Consider the following 21,776-nt stretch of genomic DNA (forward strand, 5'->3'; position numbering starts at 1 on the left):
CAGCATTAATTGTCAGTGTGAGGAGCGGGAGGCAACATAATCCATTAGCTCACCTGCACCGAAGGTAAACAGCTGTGCGCCTCCACAGACCAAGTCCTGCTCGCTCTCTGTTTGTACAATAGTGTTTTTATTATAACAGGCTGTAAATGTGAGACAATCACAGGCTCATGCTTCTTCTTGGTCTGACATATTTATTAGGTTCATATCTGAATGTACAAGCAAAATTGACAACAGGAAACAGACACATTACTCCCTAAATGAAAAAAAACCCCACCAGCATCAGTCCACTTTACAAAAAAAAGCAATTTTACAACACGGCTGCCTTTCTCACTCACTCACTCACACACACACACACACACACACACACACACACACACACACACACACACACACACACACACACACACACACACACACACACACACACACACACACACACACACACACACACACACACACACACACACACACACACACACACACACTCACCTACACAATAAGCTATAACGTGAGGAAGATTTCAACTTTGAAATGGCCTTAGAACAGACACTGGGATGAAGTAACAATTGAACACCCATTGTCTCTTAATTAAAGTTTTGGGCATACGCTGTACAATACAGCACACACCCAATGAGGTGAATTGAGGCTAATGTGCAAACTTAATGGCACTTAAAGATGACTGTATTGTACCTCATGCCATTATGCAAAACATCACACCATACCCGTAGCTACACTGCACACGCAGCCCACTCAAGGTGAAGGAGACACACCAAAAACACAACGTAAGGGTCAGACGCAGTGCTTAGGTTTGGAGAAGGACGGGATGAAAATCCGGACCTGTACACACCCTGACAAAAGAAAAAGCCCTGTTTTTCTCCTCTAACCCTGACTTAAACCAATGCTTACTCTACACAGCTCCACTTCAAACACTTCAAAGTGTTGGACAGATAAAAGCTAAATATCTGTGGTCTAAGATGAATCTTCCAAGTCTTTCTTTGACATGTGGCATCCTCTCTCTTACTGCTGATAACTCCATCACATGATGGAAACAAAATGAGAGGGATCAAACAAAGACTGGTTTCGATTAATCTAGACCTGTGACACCATTGCAAGAATGGAGGCTACTTCACAGATATGAAAGCCAGTTGTAACACTGGTGGGAAGACACACTTTGGCAGAAAGCATTGAAGAAAAAAGTATTCTAAAGTATCTACATAATTCACTCGTTCAAAGTCAAACAGTCCCACCATCTCGGAGTGGGGAATAATGTGATGGCGCTTGGCACCACCAAATACAAACCAAAAAGTGCTTCTTGAAAAAGTGCTTTTTAAATAAATACAACAATCTATGGAAATCGTTCCATAGGCATATATGCAATTAAAGTCAACTCCTGCCCTGAGAAAGAGAGCGACGAGGAGAACGATAAAGTAAAGCGTAACCGTCTGGCTCACACAAACCTAAAGAATCATTCTGGTTTATAACAACGTGGGTCTTGTTTTTGTCATGATTTCTATCAGTTATGATTAGATTGTACTCAACAAGGTATAACGTTAATACAATGAAGTCAACTTTACTTTGTGGCAAACATTGAATGTGTGTTCTCTCAAGACGATTCATTAGCGGAGTATTTTACTGATTAGATCGATACATTGGTTGGTCTGTCAACTGTCATCATCATTTCTTAAAGTCTGACCAACAGTCCAAAACCTAAAGACATTCAGTTAATCATAACATCAGACAAATAAAAGATCAAAAATTGGGAAACTGAAAAAAAGACCCACGCTCTAAAGCAGCATTATTCTTTAAGGAAATAATAAGGACGACAAAACACAGACTACCAACTCAAATACACGCACACTCTCACGCAACCTCTATGTAGGAAGCAAGTAGCAGAGCAACAGGAACTGATGCTGGGGTATTAACTGAAACACACACATCATTATTGCCTCATTTCAACAGTACAACACACACACATACAATACACACGTTGCAACCTGCAAACAACCGCATTTCCATACATTGGATTTATTCCAAAAATAGATATAATGTTTATATATACTGTTTATATTTATATTACGTTTACATATTACCAAGAATAGCCACAATCTAATACATGTTCAAATTTCACAATATTACATTTAAACAGCTCAGAGGGTGATATGAGTTGGTATGTGGACATCACTGTTTTTTTGGGGTTTTTTTGCACGCGTGTCAGGATTTAGTTGTGTATACGTGTGTGTACAGCACTGTATGCATGTGTGAATGTTACACAGGTGTGCTTTCTTTGTAGCCGCATAACTCTCCTTTGACCTGAGAATGCACTCTGTACCTCAGACAGAGCTCAAACACACATACACACACATGCCTTCACACATGGATACAACAGCACACACACTTTTCAACATGGAGGAGGTGACGCATGATGATCCCAAATCTGAGGCTCCAAATACATTTTTTTTTTTTTAAAAAGAGAGCATTGATGTTCTGCATGATCAAAGCAAAGAAATCTTACTAAATGATTTTAGTAGCTATCAGCTATCAGTTTTTATGTATAAAAAAAGCCAAATTATCACTCATAAAATGTCTGCCTGGCATGAAACGCTGAAGAGAAAATGGCAGCTAGCTTTGCAAGCATCTTGGCTTTTGTAATCTTGGCTAATTATTTAAATGCAGTTTTCTTTACTAAAGTGTAAACAGTCAAACGCTCCAATAGAAAAGAAACTCTGGTTTGTGATTTAATGCCCGGAGAGCAGACGTGCTCAAACAATCTGGAATTTGATGCTGAATTTAATAAAAAGGTCAAATTTCAGACTACGGTATTTGTTTTCTTAAAGTGCCACAGCCTCAATCACTCAGTGACCTCTGCTCATCAAAACAGGGAAGAGTGTTGTCACTTTGAAATGAACAGGAAAAAATCACATTCTGAAGTAGTTCATAGGTTACAGAGTTTGGCTTTGGGCGTGTAGTACGATGACATGTTCTGTAACACATACATTCCTCTTTGAATAATAATAATTTAGTCATAAAGGTGCAGCAGAAATCAATGCACCTATGTGTAGATGTGTGTTACCCAGCAAACATACTGTTGAGGGCTGTTTGACCTCAACACCGAGCAGATACCATTCTTCGGACACAAAAACGGAAAATGAGGGCTGCTAACATGAAGCAAAGCTGGCATTGCTGTGTTGAATGGAAAGGTATGGAGCATGTGTGTGTGTGTGTGTGTGTGTGTGTGTGTGTGTGTATGTGTGTGTGTGTGTGTTTGTGCCTTTGCTGCATCGTTAGGCCGGTCCATTAGCAGATGGCTGCATCTCTCTGCAAGTAAAAAAAACAAAACATGACAAATTTATGAACATGATTAAAAAAAAAAAAGGCCGAAAGGAAAATTAAGAGAAGTTTGGTTGAACAAGATGTTGGTTCTAACCTTATTAAATTTAATTAAATTACAGTTAAACAAACCAGTAACTTCTCTTTTAAAGAGAGGGAAACTAGGATTGCAGAGTTTTCCCTTTACTGTTGTATTTATTGTTATCCTTTTATAAACCGTCACGTTACGAGCTGGTGGAATAGAAACAATTGCAGGAATATGATACATTGAACAAAGCGGAGAACACAAAGACGATTTACTGTGTGACACCTACTGTTGTATTTATTGAAATGAAATCATTTTAATTATGTTCAGTTGGCAGTTAGAAATTTCAACAATAAATTCATTCTCAAAATGTCCTCAACAAAGTGGAATAATGTATTATAATGTGGTTGTTATTAGATAATAAAGAGACATTTTGTCAAATATAGTGGAGTTATTACACACACACACACACACACACACACACACACTTACTGTGTGACAGCAGCCGATTGGTTAGTTGGACTGGCGGTAGTTGGGTTGGGACAGTCTCCATGTTTCTTTCCCTTTTTGTGTTCTTTCTTGTTGCCTTTCTCCTTGTCTTTGATGGAGAGTCCTTCTACTGGCACCTTAACTGCTTCGCTGCAAAAAACAAAGAAATGAAGCTATAACTAACTAGGGGCATTGCCAGGGATTGTCACCTGAACTCGTAACGTAATGAACAAACTGCAGATGCTACTTTCTGCTAAATTTCACCAGAGTTGCTGCTTTCAGCTGCCCACACTGGTCATTGCCATGTAATGTAATACCATCATTACCATACCCAGCGCGTACAGCAACGCATGAATCCACTCACCTGTTACTGCCAACATACAGCTGGCTGTGACCGACCAACATCAACGGGAGTTGGGCACACAGTGGCTAAGGTTTGTGCTAAGCTAATTACCCTCAGATTCCATTGTAGCATGCTTGTAGTTGCACTGTTTGTTAGTAACTTACTAATGTATTGTTTTGTTAGACTGTTGATGTGCTGGATTGGTAGCAACTTCTGTTCATAGCATGCTTGTCTGACATACTGTTAGTAGTGTGGGTGCTCTGAAAGACAAATCATATAAACTTATATTTATGTTATGACTGAGACCAGAATAATCTGTATCATAAAACCAAAGAGTAATCATACACTGATCTCATCTTTTGGTGTAATTTCATAGGATAACAGGCCACCGTTTGATTGTTTTTAAAGCCGAGTGGACTCATCAGGAACTATAGAGTTATGTTGAGAACATGGGATGAGCCTTGCATGGGGACAGCAGGTTCTCTACAAGCCACCAGCTGTGAGTTAGTATATTCTTGTGATGAATTAGGCTGCTCCTGAATTATGGCGAGTAATTGTTGTTATCACATCCTGTTAAATGCAACAAGCAAACAAAAAAAGAAAACGTGGCACATAAGTGCTTATGATGGCCTTTTAAATCCTTCATACAACTTGAGGAACACTCCAGAGCAAAGGACCTTAAGCACAACATACCGTCTGACTGCTGGTCTGAATACTCTGGAGTCAAAGGGAGATGGGAAAGGAGGGAACAGACAGGAGGAGGGCAATATCAGAAGAAAAACAGAGAAGGTGGAGGTAAGATTGTGCGGGAAAAAGATAGATTTTTGGGAGGGGGGAGAAGAAGAGCTCTATAAAAACACTTGAAAGTACACTGGGGGAAGTGGGACACGCTACAACAATCAAGACAGAGCACTTGCGTGTGAGTGTGTCTACCTGCTGAAGACTGCCCTTTCATTTTTGGCGTCCACGGTGAGCCGAATGGTCTCCTTTCCAGCCCCGGTGGTGATGGTTTCTGTGGTGACCGTCTCGCTGGTTGAAGACTCTGTCTTTCCCTCTTCCTCATCACTGTCTGAGCTGCTGGAGGAAGAGCTGTCCGACGCTACCAGTGGAGCCTTTCTCGCCACACACACACTCCACACACACGCTGCAGAAAGCGAAGAAGAAGAAGAAGGATGATCCGACTTTACAATGGATGTACACTCATTTCCCTGGAGAGGTCAACTCATAGAGGTAAGAGATTGAGACGCAGTAGTAAGGAGCTGCCACATGCATATAGGTTTTAGTCATATTCAGGCCCTGTTCAGACCTGGCATTAACATGCATCTTGGGTGATCCGAACACAAGTGGACAGCTCTAAGTACAGGTGTGAATGCACCCAAGACACATCGAAGACGCATTGAGATCCGATCACTCAGACCATATTTGGAGGTGTTCTGGGCCACATATGGTCACTTTATTTTCGCAGCGAGTACGTTAATGTGTCCAATGAACTGTTTGACTGTTTATCCTTTGACTATATTCATTCCAATAATAGAATGAAAAGTACATTCTGGTATCCCATTTGTATTTGCAATTGTCAATTTTACATGTTAAAAAAAGTTTAAACAAATAATACAAGTCACTGCGTTAATTTGCCGAGCTGCAGCAACTTACGGTTCTGGTTCGGTTTGGTGTTGCCTGGTCCACTGAGCTCCGAGTCCACAGGAGAGCTGCATCTAGGGCCTGTTTCAGAGCTGGGGATACAAGTAACACAGATAAGTAAACAGTACAGACAATAAACTGCAGACACAGTTTAAGGTTGAATGTGTCCCCATTATAGTGTGTATCTACTGTATGTTGATTGTGCAAAAATATATATTTTAACTATTTAACAAACAAACAAACAAAAAAACAACTGGTACGTTTAAAATGTTTAACTTCAAGCTGTAAATACATGTGGTGCTTTTCTTCAAATATATTCTCATTTAACTATTACCACAATTTCTGCTTTTTGCCTAAATGTGTAGTTTTGTAATTACTGAAAGGGTGATGCAAACGTATTAGTAGTATTTTACCACAATAGCTTTATCAAAACAAAGCTTTCAGATGCAATCTCTCAAATAAGCTCCTCATATTTAGACCACACTCGGACTCACCAACAGAAAGGCTGGAAGTCAGTGAACTTGGCCCATCCTTTCTCCTCCGCCTCTGTGGCAGCTGGTTTGGAGTCTGGAGTGTCCCAGGCAGAAAAGCCCACTCCTGCTGCAGGAGCCTTTGAGTTCACCTCCCCGAAGTCTGCTACCCAGCCAGTGCCTGAACGCCATGAGACACATGCTCAAACCCTGCTTCAGGCCCTTACATATGGGCAAAACCATTATGCATCACTACAGAATACAATATCTCTCACTCTTTGATCCATCGGTCTGGCCCTGGCTTGAGAAAGGATCCAGGTCCTCTTTGAGATTCTCTCCCTCCTCGGAGTCCGAGTCTGCTGCTCTGTCAGAGGCCTCGGTGCCAGAAGCTGCCGTCCTATCACAATCTTTACTGGCTGCTGGGCTCTGGGATGATCGTGACCCACCAAATCTTGAGTCACACAAAACATTTTTGTATGTTTGACTGAGCAAGGACAATTAATTCACATAATAATTCAAGTGTAATGCTGAAATAAAATCCAGAGCATGGATCATCAGTATTTATTGCCGTGTGTCTACCTGTTACGGGACTTGGTTTGTGCTGCAAATTTGATCTCTTTCTCCTCCCAAATGTCCTCTTCATCGTCGTCAAAGGGCTGAATCTTCTCCTTGGAACAGGTCTCAAACACAGCTGTATTAACCTGCAAAGGTCAGGTGAACAGATGTGTTTAGTTTAATCAGTGTACATCAAGATTCATAATGCATCATAGCAAATGCTAGGATATGGCGAAACCGTAAACCTGAATTGTGTGGCTGTGTATCCGTACAATTCATGAATGCATCTTTAAGAATTAACAAAGACATCTGCAGCCCAAAAGCATTACAGAAATACAACTTTATAAAACAAATGTGTGACTATAACTCACATTGTCCTGTCCTGCATCAATGTTGATATTGATCTCTGCAATTCGGTCAAACGTTGCTCTGCCGGGAGAGTAGAAAACACTAAATTGACACACAATAACAGTAGCTCACTGTCATTCAGAGAAGAATGTCATTTCATTTACCCAATGCTGTCGTCATGATCAGTAAACTCTTCATCATTGAAGCCAAACTGATCCACAAAGTTAGCTGTCATCTGCTGGATCTGGTAGTCTGAAAAGGCCTAAAACACACATTATAATTTGAATTAGTCTATCATCTGTGATAACAGAGTCTGTCAATATGTTGTGTGTGTGTGTGTGCCTAACTATGTCTACCTGCTGTAGTGTCAGTTCTTTCGGGAAGGGGCTCTCCATGTCATCCTCTGAGGAAGGGCGTGGGTTTCCAGTGCCAATCTGGACATGGAAAAAACACGGCAAATGCCACGTATGAAGTTTGAGTGTGTGCGTTATTACAGACAGCTATTATATACCGTAGATGAGCATGTGTGTGTGTTTACCAGGTCTATGGTGTTCTTCCTATTAGTCTCCGACAGGGTCTGGTCCACAAAGGTTTCCCAGCGCCCTCTGTAGTCCTCTGGCAGCTCTACATCCAAAGACACAAGAACACCAGCATTGAGAAAGCAATATTCCAGTAGACTGGCAATTGTGTATTTCTTTCACATAGGAAAGTGAGTGCACATGTCCACACTCACCTGTAATGAGACTACTAATCTGTGTGTGAACTGGGCCCTTCTCCAGGTTGTGGACTACTGTGTTGGCAATTCTGGTCAGATGTCCCATGTACCCTTTTCTCATACCACCTTCTGACCTGAACACAGAGGTACCACACACCCCATTTTAGGCAGCTGCTGCCTGTTAGCAAGAACAACATTATGCCATTAAGATCCTTACTGTATTTTATCATTCTCTTCCCAAGCCTCCAGAATCCTCTGGACAAGGTGGCAGTGCTGAAACAACTTGAAAGAGACAAAAATAGAGAGTCAATACATTGTTTTAAATCTACGTTCCAGCAGATTAAATGTAAATGAAGCCTCTAGCTTCAAACACAAGCAGAGAAACCTACATGAGTCACCATTAGATTATGTGCAGAGTTTTCAGGGGTGGCTGAAGGTTCAGAAGGGGTATCAGTTAAAGCCTGCTCCTGTGAGGCATCCTGATGAGGATTGGATTTGTCCTGGGATCCCAAGCCAGGCTGAAGTCTCATTTCATGGGCACAGGGCCGGAGGATGGCAGCAACACAAAGCTCCACTTGGAGGTGCAGGAAGTTGTTCCATATATACTTGAAGAACAAGTCCTGAAAAAAAAGGAAGGTTTTCCGACGGGACATTTAAAATGCATTACTTTCTCATCGTTGGGCTAAAAATGCAGCGTGTTTGCACATCTCACCAGAAGCAGGTCCATTGTATTGAGTCGGCAGAGTTCCTGTGCTACTACCGCGTGGCTAGCAGAGCTGGTATACAGCAGAGAGGCCACCAGTCTGGCTACATGCAGACGTGTGTTCCCTAATGGTTCCTCTAGCACACCCAGAGAAGTCAGCATGGGAGTCCGCTAAAAGCACACAGATGGAGGGCATAGAGGAATTTGGGGAACAAACGTTTAAAGGTTTAGCAGAGTTGTGTTATAAAGGTGCAACTACTGTATCTAAATGGCAGAGCATCAGACATCCCTTTTTAAGAAAGGGGCATGCCTGATATTTATAGTATGCTCTCACTCTCTGCAAGTGAAAGAGCTTGATGAATTGCTTTCCTTTCCATTGCTCTCCATATTGTCTGCAACTGAATATACTGGTGTGCAAGGCATCTCTGATGTTTCTATTGATAGCCATCATTATATTCATTTATCATGAGCAGTGGTCTCATACTACAACAGCTAAAATGAAGATCCTATAGATGATTATATCTTTGTTTACATACCTTGGGTGGCTCCAGAAGTAGCTGGTGGAAATGTACCAGGTGTGGTTGGATGGCCAACAAAATGCTGCTGTTAACGGTGTAACTTCTCTCAAATCCCTGAGCATCCATTACACCATCCACCCTGATATTCAAACAGACAAAATGTATGAAAAACAGGAAACAGAACATTTAATAAATGGGCAAGAGAGATGTGACTAACTTCACCAGGAGAGAGGCCAAATGAAAAATGACATTCGGGATCCTTACATAGTATAACTAGATAGTATTATTCATAAACAGTTTAAAATTGCTTAAAACTCTCACACTCACACAGGCCTCCTGATTTCCAGTAATGTGAGAATAACTTGAATTCCATTGATGATACAGCTCTCAGTACTTTCGGCTGAGAACATATTCTGCAGCAACTGGTCCACACACTCCTGCCTGTGGAAACAGAACGGAGTATGTCACTGTCTCCACATCCTTGTAGAAAGAGAGCAAACGGGTTTGTGTGTGTAAATCTGTCTGACTTACGACTCCAGCACAGTCAGCAAAGGGTCAGGCTGTGAAATCTCTTGGAGCTGATTGGCCTGGTCTCTGCTCAGACGAATGATGTCGCACAAAGTCTGAGATGCATTGGACTGCCTCTGTGAGAGGAAAAGCACAAATACACACATGAACAATATGTCCTGTAAATCGTCTATTCAAGAGTCTGTGTAGTATGTTTTAGCAAAGATATTAGTCATTAATATAAAAATACTGAAATGCTCTTCTACCTCTTCATCTCTTTCAGGGTGAATGAGCTCTATGAGCCTCTGGGCCAGCTTCTCTTCATTCAGCCACTGTCGAGAAAATATCACATTATAAGTGCAAACAACGTCAGAGTGTAATGTGTAAAAGTATGGTGTGAATGTGGGTCCATTTGTCTCATACAATAAGTGTCTCGAGCCTCAGAGGGGGCGGCTCAACACAGCTGATAAGCCTCAGGAGCACATCCATCATGGCTGATGTGTCAATATGCTTCAGTACCAAGGAAAGGAATCCCTCCTTCTGTCGCAGGAAACTAATCACCTGAACACAACAGAGAGCAGAGGAAACAATATTGGTATCCAGATTAAAATTAAGAAAAGTACATGCGACCTTGCTTTCAAAAGTTGTACTTGGGCTTATTTTCTAAAATAGAAAAAAATATATATCGTGAGCAAGTGGGATATTGTTGCAAAAAACAACAACATGACACAATTTTTCAGTGATTTGAGCAGCAAAATGTAACATATTGAGGCGGCATATTTAAAGGAGTAGATATTTCAAAACACCTGCACATGCAAGTACAAATGCTCTTTTAATTCTGCCCTGTTAGAGTCTATGTACAGCACAGATGTTTTAGCTTCAGGGTTGAGCCTTTTGCACACATAACCACAAACATCACATCTCTATATAACTCCTATCCACTTGCAAGAATACATATTTACACACATAAATGTATATTAAGGTGCGCAGTGAGGATTATTCCAAACTATTACCAAAACCTTTGCACATGAAAATATCACTATAGTGGTAAGTGAGAAAATATGGGTTATTTGGTGAATTTGGTGAACGGAGTACAAGTGGCAACGATATCCACAGAACTTTCGTTAAGTCCAGCGATTAGTTTTGGAATTAAGTATCATGGACCAAAGTGATGGTCCATGTCACCAGAATAATTTCAAACCATCCCTCTGGAACATAAATAACCATTCACAATGTCAGTTACAACCAGCTGCTCAGATAGACAGGCCAACGTCCCCACTAACAGGGTAATATCTGAACTTTGTGCACTGCTTTATGTGTTCCAAAAGAAATACAACTTTACAACTATAATGGCTGAGAGTAGTTGTCATTGTTAGCCCCCCTCAGACTTTGTGAATTAAATCACGACAACACAACAAACACAGATGTCCTCTTCTCATAGTTTGACCTTTGATTTAGCTGCATGCGTGTGTTTGTGTGTGTTACCTGCTCGGTCTTTCGTGTGATGAGGTTCCCAATTGTCTTGCTAAAGAAGGATGCCAGGAGGGGGTTAAGTGGGGACGGCTGCTCCAGGAAGGCATACAGAGTTTCCAGCAGAGGCTCCTCATTACCCAGCTTATCATTGATCACTCCCACATCACACGTCAAAAGCTCACATGCTATATTTGGATATCTGTAATAAATGAAGAGAACACACCTTGCAGTAAAACTAAGCTGACACAAAACCAAATTATAAATAACTGGAAAAAAACAGGAACAGTGTTGTCCTGATTTCCACAGACTCTTGTCCAACAGGCAATCAAGTAGTTTTACATTTACAATGCATGATCAATGGTTTGTTTAAATAGCTGGATCAATAATTTTCACTAATCTGAGCCCAATTGAACTCTCATCTCATCTCATCAAATGGCAGGCAAGATATGATGTAGTGCAGCACCAGCAGAACACATCTTCTCCTGGATACAGTATGCTACATCAGCATATTCTGCACAACCACCTACTTGAAGCGCTTCGTCTCCTCTACACCAGTAGGGGGCTCTGTAGTAATCATTCGGACCAGGTCCTGCATGCACTGGTCTTGGCACACAAACAGGAGAAGTCTACAAATCCACAATGATCAGAAAAGAAGCACCAGTTAGCATCCAAAGGACAGACAAATGCAATAATATCATAACATGCAGCGGATATGCAGTATATAAACGCACCAATGGACAATTTACAGACCTCCTGTTCTGGGCCTTGCACTCCTGCAACACATCTTCCTCCTCCATGAGCTCAATGAGCGTGACATCCTCCTTGTCCAGTAAAGCCTCCAGGTGAGAAGATGTGTGCAAGTCAAATTTCCAAAACATGGCTGACGTCACCGGCACACACACTTAGCTGTTGATCAAAAGAGGACGGGACATGGTGATCCGTTGAGCGTACAAGTCAATCACACTATTTTGAACTGTGTGCTGAACAATTAACAGTGTGATGTAATCTAATGCATGCTCTTACATATGGACAAGGAGCAGTATCCTCAGTCAGATCTTGCTAAACAGCCATTTGCCTTATTGACATTGCATGGCCTGGACATCAGTCAGCATCAGCAAATTCACAGAATGAAGACACAAACACACCCACTTCAGTCAGACACTCAAACCCAGGAGATATTGGCATCAAGCTGGTAATGAGAAAATAAGAAACAACACATATTACAGAATCATTTCCAGGAAGAGCTACATTGCATCCTTACAGTTAGCAGAAGAATTTAAGTCAGCGTAAGTACGGTGACTAGGCTGACACTCCTCTCTGGAGGGAGCAGGAAGCAATGCATCTGTAATTGAGTTAGTGCTGCAGATCTGAGTATTGACATTACCCAGCTTGCTTTCAGAATGGCCTCACACAATTAGTTACAGGAGTAAATAATGCTATACAAAACAAATCCCCTGCAGAGATGTTACTACACATTTGCACTTTGTAGTAATATTTCTGTTACTACAAAGTGCAAATTTGAAATAAGGTGTGGTGATAATGAGAGTTGAACACTGTTTGGGGACAGATAGGAGCTGTCACCGGCCAATGCCTTGAAGGGAGGGATCTTAAACTTCCACCTCGTGACTCAAAGCAGATACAGTAAATAATCCATCTTAACAGCCTATGATTCAAGCCTTCATCCATTGGACAAAACAGTCGATTATCGTGATAAACACGCTGCATAACGTTATCCAGCGTGTTCGTCTAAATTGTGGATATAAGGACCCCCATGAAAATTGATATTTTCGGATAACGCCAAGTCAGCATTCACACAGTACAACGTGTGTAGTATATTGGCAGTGTAACATTAGGTTTTAACACAACTTGCTCATTTCCACGCACCATTAAAATTGACTGTATCACAATAACGACCTCCGAGTTCGCTGCCTAATGTGGGCATAAACAACAACAATAAACAAGGCTAAACAAACAGGTGTTTTTCGCTAAGACTAAGCCCTTCATGAATTCGTCCTTACCGCATAGCTAAATCAGAAATGTATTTTAAATGTCATACAACAGCACACGCATTATCAGCTTTAAGACGGGCCTTTCCTCTCGTCCTAACATCAGCTGGTGACAGTTAGCTATAACGCTAGCCATCAACGGATAGCATGGTATATAGCGTATATTATGGTTAATTTAGCGTCACTAATCTTATCCAGACAGCTGTCTTAACGTAATGCCAAGTCAGAGACTGTCAACAGGAGATAAGCTACCAGTGCGTTCACAGTGTAACGACGGTGCCTTTCACTTACCTTGCATGTCGTAAACCAGCCCGCTAGCAATATCTTAATCACGTTCCTAACGTTACCAAACTATTTAAATACGGTAACGTTGCCGGGTGACAAACGATAGCTCAGATGCTAACATCGGTCAGATGTGTCAGGGCTGCGTGACGGTGTCCTTCTGATTCAGTAACCATAGCGTCACCATCCTTACGACCACACGCACAGGGTTTACGTTAGGTTACCGTTACATTGGTTTCTCCCAAAAGACAAGCGATTATTACCATGTATCCATCTTCGTATCAGTCGTCTTTCAAAAGTTGAACGGCAAATCGGCTGAGTTTGGCTCTCAGGTCACCCGGAGGCCCATAGATGACCGTTTGTTAGCGTGAAGAAACGGTCCTTTTCCCGGTTGCAATTTCGTTTACACTGCCGCCGCTGCACGGAGCCTGGTCTGTGTTGACCTGTATCGACACTGTCCAAGTTATGTTTCAGCAGGCAGGCAACAACAAATCTGTCAGATTTGGAAATCAAAATGGCGGATACCTAAAAACGTAATGAAAAGTTCAACTGTCCATCAAGAGTGTAAACACAAGACCTACTCCGTGTTCATTTGCGGTCACCCTGAAAAATTGCTCTCAGGAGCTGGTTGATACTGCAGCAAAATAGTCCGATTTATAACTCAAATTGTGGCAAGGAAGTTGCAATGAGATGAACATATAATAAAAACATTTCACTATTACAATAAATTGCTTTGGTCTCTGGCCATGCCATGGACACCTGGCAGTGTTTAGGGACTGTACCTCACTTTCTGACCTCAGAGTTTTTGCTGTAAAGCCTAGGAATGTTGAATATTTACACATTTACTTGCAACGTGGACAAAACCAGGCAGATAATGAAAATGTGCAACTCAAGTAAGCTTTAAATGAAGCCCTAGAAAAATATATACCTAAAGAAAAATGCTGTCCATCACCTGGTGTACAGAGGATCCCCTGTGAAGTGACTCTGATCCCCCATGCTGACCTTGTGTCCAGTTACAGGTCTGCACATCTATTATTTTACCATATGTGCATCTGCAGTATCACTGTGGAGCTGTACATAATATTAGATGTAATGCTAAGAATCCCTTCCAGGCAAAATAAAACCCCAAAACAAATCAGAGTTCAGGTGTATATATATATCCATCTATGTCTCTAGTCAATGGCGGAAGAAGTATTCAGATAAGTAAAAATAAGCAATCCCACAATGTTGAAATACTCAAGAGCAATCAAAAGAAGAATATTTAAATATTTAAAACATCTGCTGCAGTATAACCATCTAAACATTGGCTTTGACAGCTTTTAAATAACAACTAGTGACTTCTATTCACCCCAGGGTAAGGTTGCTATATACATAGAATGTATATAAGAAGCTATATTAACTAGTAATTAGAAATTGCAAGCAGAAAACAGGGGCTTTATGGTCTTGATCATAGAAGGGGTTGTGATGTACATTATGAGATTGACTGACACCAGATATAACATAAATTAGGTCACAATTTTCTGTGCACAATGCTGCTTTTCTCCAACGCCAAGATTTGGGGATATATTAAAAAAATTAAATTCAGTCATAGGGGATGTTTAAACTTCAGACAGTGTAGTGTAACCTTCCCTCTCTCCCACTATCCCACATTATCTAGATGCAAATGCAATTTCTGGTGGTCACATTCGAATACATGCTTTTAGTATGTGTTTTTCTGTTTCTAATTCAGTCTAAAAGTAAATTTGCAGCCATTTCCACCTCATGTAGACACTCGCTTCCGGGCATAAAGCGTTAATATCAGTAATAATATAACCTGCCTAATTGTAAACGTACCACTTTGTCAATTACTTAAGAAGATAAAAGCACTCTCCACGTAATAACATAAGCCCCGTTACTGTTTTGGGGGGATAACATGGATGCTGTTTGGTGACATCTGTTTCCGAGTGGGTGTTTTTGTCGTAGTATCTGGCAACCCTGAACAGCCCCAGCCGGTGATTCTTGCGTCGGCTCCTCTCTCAGCTGAACCTCCGCAGAAGGTCTCTCTGTATAGCCGGTTAGCATCATGTCGAACGTTGTGGACACTAAGCTATACGACATCCTCGGAGTTTCACCATCTGCCTCTGAAAATGAACTAAAAAAGGTAAATACGTTACTCTGTCACACGAACTGGAAATGTGTTTATTAAGAACAGAATAAAAGAGGGAGAGAGAGAGAGGTCACCAGTGAATTTTGGCCTAGAAACAAGCACCGTGAGCTAGCTTAGGATCCTCAGAGTTAGCTAGCCTAGCCAGTAAGCTAAGCTACGCTAAGTAACTGTTCAGTACTTCATGGCGCGGCGTTTTTTATGTCAATTAAAGCTACTCATTGGTGTTTTGTAAAATACCAACAATTGATTGTGATTTTCATCGTTTCTCTCGTTACGTGAATCTGTGGAGTTATTAGCCTGCCCGAAAACCAAGAAATACACTGTGTTGACCACGAGTGTGATAGCTTGCCGGGCTATTGACGTTACATGATACATTCCAGCAAATAGCCTCCACCAAGTAACGAAGCAACTGCCAACTAAACCGCTCATCTAGAAAGGAGTACCAAGAAAAGAAACCCATGTGTATTGTTAGCGGCGTTGGTGTAACGTCTTGTATCTCTAAACTGAAATGTGTCGTGAGTTGAGGTTTTATAGATAACGCTCCACTTGTGTGGTGGTGGGTACCAGACTTATGTCGTGTAACGTTAGCTAACGGTACTTTATACTTAATGTATGTGTAACTGACGTCTCTGTGTAACGTTAACGGTACCCCAAACTCAATTCAATCGCCAGGCAGTTAGGAATTGTTGAAACGATCGACAAATCTACCTACCTTCACATTTAGACACTGTATCACGTGTTTGTGACCGCCTGTTTCGTAACCAAATTAACTGTAGTTAATGTAACGTAATGTTAAGCAATTGCCTGTCATCCCAGCTGTTATTCCTACTAAAACATGCTAGGTGATGGCACCAACTTACAGTGTGATTCATGTTCAAAACATTTTTCTGTCAAAATGAAGTGCTTTTAGATTTGCCAGAAGATCATAAATGTAATGTCTTTACGCTCGAGTGTCTGAGATGTTAAAGCCAGCGATGCTCTTGCCAGTGTCCTTATGTTTTTGACAGCAGGCCCACAAGTCAAGCCTTTGGCTAGTAAGGACAGTTAATACACGTCGTGATCTGCTAGCAGAGCTCATTGACACAGTTGGTGCTTGTCTTCAGGGCGCAGACACAGCCCTTTTCTGATCATATCTGATTTTTGATTCATTACAGTCCTACCGCAAACTGGCCAAAGAGTACCATCCTGACAAGAACCCCGACGCTGGAGACAAGGTATGATGCACCATAGCATGGTAACAGCAGCAACACTGTAGTTAGCAACAGCAATAGCTCAATTATTCAACAATTGGGACCAAGGAATGATGTCAACTTAGTTTATCATCATGATCACACACTCTTTGAGGTAAGTTGCAGATCAGAGTACAGAATATGAAACAGCCTTTTTTTCCCAAGCGAAATTCGCATCAGTGCTGCTGATTCGTACTGCTCTACGACTTGATTTCTCAGATGCTACAATGTGACAAGAAAGACTAAACTGTCTTTTTGTTTCTTTTTACTTTGTAAGAGAGGCTCATCAGAAACACACCGAGTTGGCTCTTTTTGCTGTGATGTTCTGAGTTGTTTGACACTGTGTCAAGCTGTCTGATTGTATATTATTTTCTCTCTCATTTTCCAGTTTAAAGAGATCAGTTTTGCATATGAGGTACTGACAAACCCAGAGAAGAAGGAGCTTTATGACCGCTATGGAGAACAGGGCCTACGGGAGGGAGGAGGCGGTGGGCCTGGCATGGACGATATCTTCTCTCACATTTTTGGCGGAGGACTATTTGGGTTCATGGGGGGACAGGGCAGAGGACGCAATGGAGGCCGGAGGAGAGGAGAGGATATGGTACATCCTCTGAAGTAAGTGTGTTGCATAGATACCGTTTAGTGCTTCACATATATTGTGCTGTTGCACACATCTTACATCTCTTATTTTTTTCATGCAGAGTTTCTCTTGAAGACCTCTATAATGGCAAAACTACCAAACTGCAGCTCAGTAAGAATGTGCTGTGTGCTGCCTGTAATGGGTGAGTTTGCTTTGAATGTTTCATTTCAATTGTTTAAAATAATGTATATTTTCAAAGCCCTGTCAGAATAACAGTCATTTTGTTCGATATACGTTCCTGTTAACAATGAGGATGCTTTACTCTTTGCCTTTTAGTCAGGGGGGTAAAGCAGGAGCAGTGCAGAAGTGCGTGGCATGCAGAGGACGAGGTATGAGAATCATGATTAGACAGCTGGCCCCTGGGATGGTCCAACAGATGCAGTCCGTCTGCACAGACTGCAATGGAGAAGGTATTATATATGTAAAAAACCCCACACACTGACTCTACTTTTAAAAGACACCGATGTTGTACAACAACGAGCGCAACGGCACTCTGAAACTGTCCAATCTGTGCACGTGTGCTTGTGCAGGGGAGGTGATAAATGAGAAAGACCGCTGCAGAAAGTGCGAGGGTCATAAGGTGTGTAAGGAGACTAAGCTTCTTGAGGTGCACGTGGACAAAGGCATGAGACACGGGCAGAAGATCACATTCTCTGGGGAAGCTGACCAAGCACCAGGAGTCGAACCAGGAGACATAGTGCTGGTGCTGCAAGAGAAAGAACATGAGGTAAAGAAAACCTGTGTTCATCTTATTATCATGGCTAGGAAGATGATATGCTGTACATGTTATGACACTTAACAAATTTGGATGTCGATCTCAATCAGGAATTCCGCCGTGATGGCAGTGACCTCCACATGGTCCAACGCATCGGTCTGGTTGAGGCTCTGTGTGGCTTCCAGATGACTGTCGCACACCTTGATGGACGTCAGTTGCTCGTCAAATATCCACCGGGCAAGGTCATCGAGCCAGGTAAACCAGTCTTCAAACCACCAACCGTCTCTGTCGGGACATCCCTCCTTTTTTTGTTTTGTTCTCATGCACATTTTAAAGTGCAAAAGATGATAGCTCTTATATTCGCTGCGTCTATTCATTTTTTTGCAGCTAGTTTTACTCGTGTCCTGATAAACACTAAGGGTGTCTGGAATACACCATTGACTCAGGTTTACGCACAATTTAAAAATAATTCTTATGTATACACAGACATTTTCATGACAGTTAAAAACCTGGTAAAGTATAATATATAATACTAGTTTTCCTATTAACTTTGTAGGTTTAAAACAAATCCCAAATAGCATTTTAAATTGTTATTGTAACACATCATAATATGCCAAAAGCAAAGTGATCCACATATTCAAAGCATAGTTTTGCCTGACAGTTCTGTTGTGCTTTCATCACAATAAACAGCACATAGCTTGTAAATTCAAAGGTTACGGATTCCTGTTGCGTGTGCATGCCTTTACACCGTTGTGTTGATGTCTGGCAGGTTCTATTCGAATGGTGAAGGGAGAGGGAATGCCTCAGTACAGAAACCCATTTGAGAAGGGAGACCTTTACATCAAGTTTGACGTCCAGTTCCCCGAAAACAACTGGATTAGCCCCGAAAAACTGAATGTGAGTCGCACTTGTTAAACATCCCGCAGTGCACAACTTGCGCTCCTTTAAGCTTGAATGATTGTAATTTTTTAAAACTTAATTCTATTCTTGCAGGAACTCGAGTGCTTACTCCCTGCGCGTGCTGAGAATCCTGTTATTGCAGCAGATGCAGAGGAAGTTGACCTGACAGAATTTGACAAGAGTCAAGGGTCAGGAAGTGGAGCCAGGAGAGAGGCCTACAATGATAGTTCTGATGAGGAAGGGGGCCATCATGGCCCAGGGGTGCAGTGTGCACACCAATAGAAAGACTCATACATAAAAACATGCACATTGCGCACACACACACACATGCATAAATACATGAACATCTCTTGAGTTCCATTGCTAACACCATTCAAGACTTGACACACACATACATGTTGATTTCTCTCCTTTCACGATTCACACGAAAAAGAGATGTACACAAATACATATACACGTATATCAACCCTCCTCAGTCCCATGGTGCCCATAAGTCAGAGATATGCTGGCCGTGTGATGACCATTTTGTGTTTATGGACAGTAGTGCTCATCAAAGCCTCCGGCAAGAAGGTTCCCTGAATGAACTTGACTTGGACCGCCCTCTTTTCATCCTCGGCTTTTACCTTTCACTGTGGGGAAACACCAGTCTAGTGTATAAAATGCAAATATTGTTGACTTTCTTGTATACGGTGTAGTTTAGTCTATCTCACACAAGCGCATGCTGCTTTCTTGCTGACGATCTTGCACATGTAGATCCAGGGTCCGGATAGGACACCACGGAGAAATCTGACACCACACCTGTTTAAATTTCAATGTGTCACTGCTTTCAAAGTGCCCTGCTATCAAGAGAGCTGACCTAATTACAGCCTGCTGAGAGCCGCACGTTTATTCCTCGTCATCCTCTGAGGTGAACAGTCGTATTTTTGAAAAGGCAACTGTTTCTGTTAAGTCCCCAGCCGTCGCATTGCTAACATATTAAAGCCCCGAGTAAAACGCCTGTCAGCCAGGCACCACGTTTTCTTTTAACTTGTTTGTCTTTGTTGGTTTGAATGTTAGTGTGTTCGAGACCACAGAACTTGAACCTAAGTTGCGTACTCTTCATTTGAATCGAGGACACACTTGTGTACTTTATGTGTGTGTAATGCAGCGGCTCCGTGTGTGAGCGGCTGTGGAATGTTCTGGCTTATTAGAGTGATATTCCTGCTTTGTGTTGGACTGCAGTGTTAGTGGACACTTAATAGGGGCAATTTAAGAGGGACAAAACAGAATGTTTATTTGCTGAGAATCTTTTCCCCCATGTAGACATTCTCCCTCTACTCACCAGAACCAGGAGATCTTCTTCTCTTGCAGGAAAACCACTGGGCCCACAGCAAACCTCTGTATTATACATATCTCCCCATTGTAGAATTGTTAGCCAAACTTACATTCTTTGACATGTTACAATATTCCTATCATGATAGATCTGTAAATAAATATAGCCCCAGTCCATAGGTGCATTAGAAGTCTACAGCGGTGTCCTTCGTCTAGTCACGTTATTTCTTTTACAAGTGAGTAATGGCCAACAGTGCCAATATATATGTTATGTTCACATGAAGGAGTTGATGGAACCTCTGTAAACTGTTAACATGCACCTCTGCGACTTATTGTGTATGTAATTAAGGCCACAGGGATATTGTGTACACAACTAAAGGGGGGTCATTGATAAATGACGTTAATGTTGATGCTTACGTTTGTCAAGATGATAATAACTGTATAATAAACAGTCAATTCAATTTTTTTGATGTCTTATTCCATATGCACACCCTGCATTCATAACACTTTCTTATTATGTAAGCCTATATATATATATATATATATATATATATATATATATATAAATAATATTATCTGATAAGCAATGTGGAAGATTTTAAATCATTAGAAAATCCCACTTTCATTGAACAGTGTTGACAGCAATTAACAAAAAAATCCCTTTTGTTGAAACTTCACATGAATGTAAGCAGCTGTAGTTTCTCAGTCTGCTCCCTCGTCTGTTTCACTGCTGTTGAGAGCTACTGGACCCAGGAGCTCCTTAAATCCTGCAGTATTCCTAGAGGATAAAAGGGAAACATAAGGGGTGGAGGTAAACCTTACTTTGATGTTTCGTTTAAAGGGGTGTCCCTTACCTGTCTCGCTTGGACTGCATGACGTGGGATCTCTCTCTTCTCAGCTGCTCCAGTCGCTCTCTGACAACTGTCTTCTGCTGGTTCTTATCCTCCTAAAACACAATAGTAATGGTGTTACAATGACAGATGCAATTATGTAGACTGATTCCCTTAATATACAGTATTTTACCTGTGGTAGATCTTTTGTGAGGTGCCTTAGCCTGTCTGTGTGTTTCAGGCCAAGCAGGTCTTCCTCTGCCTTTCTGTTCTGTATGATGGACAGACGCTCCTGAACCTGAAGGACAAACCGTGTCAGAGTGACAAGTCACCTCTGCCTCCCACAAACAATGACCCGAATACTAGAGGGTGAAATTCCTCCTCTGCTTCTACACCTTTCTCTCACCCTCAGCAGCTGTCTCTCTCTCTCTCTCTGCTGCCTCTGTTCGACCTTTCTTTGCACGTCCACCAGGTTGCGCATTGTTATTTCTCTCTCCATTTCCGAGACTGGTTCTCTTGCTCGCTCTCTCTCCATCACTGTGGATTCCCTCATTGCCTCCCTTTCTGCAGGGCTACTGTCAAACTGTACAAGAGGAAACAGCA

At 41.7% G+C, this 21,776-nt stretch overlaps 2 protein-coding genes across 2 annotated transcripts; one reads left to right on the forward strand and one right to left on the reverse strand.

The window, feature by feature from the left end:
- Nucleotides 1-275: 275 nt before the first annotated feature.
- ppp6r2b (protein phosphatase 6, regulatory subunit 2b) lies at nt 276-12,267 on the reverse strand. The gene is made up of 25 exons (XM_079163135.1): nt 12,138-12,267; nt 11,865-12,020; nt 11,642-11,740; nt 11,127-11,313; nt 10,065-10,202; nt 9,908-9,973; nt 9,666-9,778; nt 9,462-9,575; nt 9,153-9,273; nt 8,626-8,787; nt 8,303-8,533; nt 8,131-8,195; nt 7,932-8,047; nt 7,737-7,822; nt 7,555-7,632; nt 7,363-7,460; nt 7,222-7,279; nt 6,875-6,996; nt 6,571-6,746; nt 6,320-6,476; nt 5,838-5,917; nt 5,118-5,328; nt 4,878-4,901; nt 3,845-3,991; nt 276-3,315 (listed from the first exon to the last, which is right to left on the reverse strand). Exons 2-25 carry the CDS (start codon nt 11,990-11,992, stop codon nt 3,282-3,284), a joined length of 2,811 nt encoding a protein of 936 aa, XP_079019261.1. The 5' UTR covers nt 11,993-12,020; nt 12,138-12,267; the 3' UTR covers nt 276-3,281.
- A 3,141-nt stretch (nt 12,268-15,408) lies between these two features.
- Nucleotides 15,409-20,796, forward strand: dnaja2b (DnaJ heat shock protein family (Hsp40) member A2b). The gene is made up of 9 exons (XM_079163269.1): nt 15,409-15,542; nt 16,703-16,762; nt 17,166-17,392; nt 17,479-17,559; nt 17,694-17,827; nt 17,948-18,144; nt 18,243-18,387; nt 18,902-19,029; nt 19,126-20,796. The coding sequence occupies exons 1-9, from the start codon at nt 15,465-15,467 to the stop codon at nt 19,312-19,314; spliced, it is 1,239 nt and encodes a 412-aa protein (XP_079019395.1). The 5' UTR covers nt 15,409-15,464; the 3' UTR covers nt 19,315-20,796.
- Nucleotides 20,797-21,776: the final 980 nt, after the last annotated feature.

Source organism: Pholis gunnellus (genome assembly GCF_910591455.1).
Source record: "Pholis gunnellus genome assembly, chromosome: 7".
Classification (NCBI taxonomy): domain Eukaryota; kingdom Metazoa; phylum Chordata; class Actinopteri; order Perciformes; family Pholidae; genus Pholis; species Pholis gunnellus.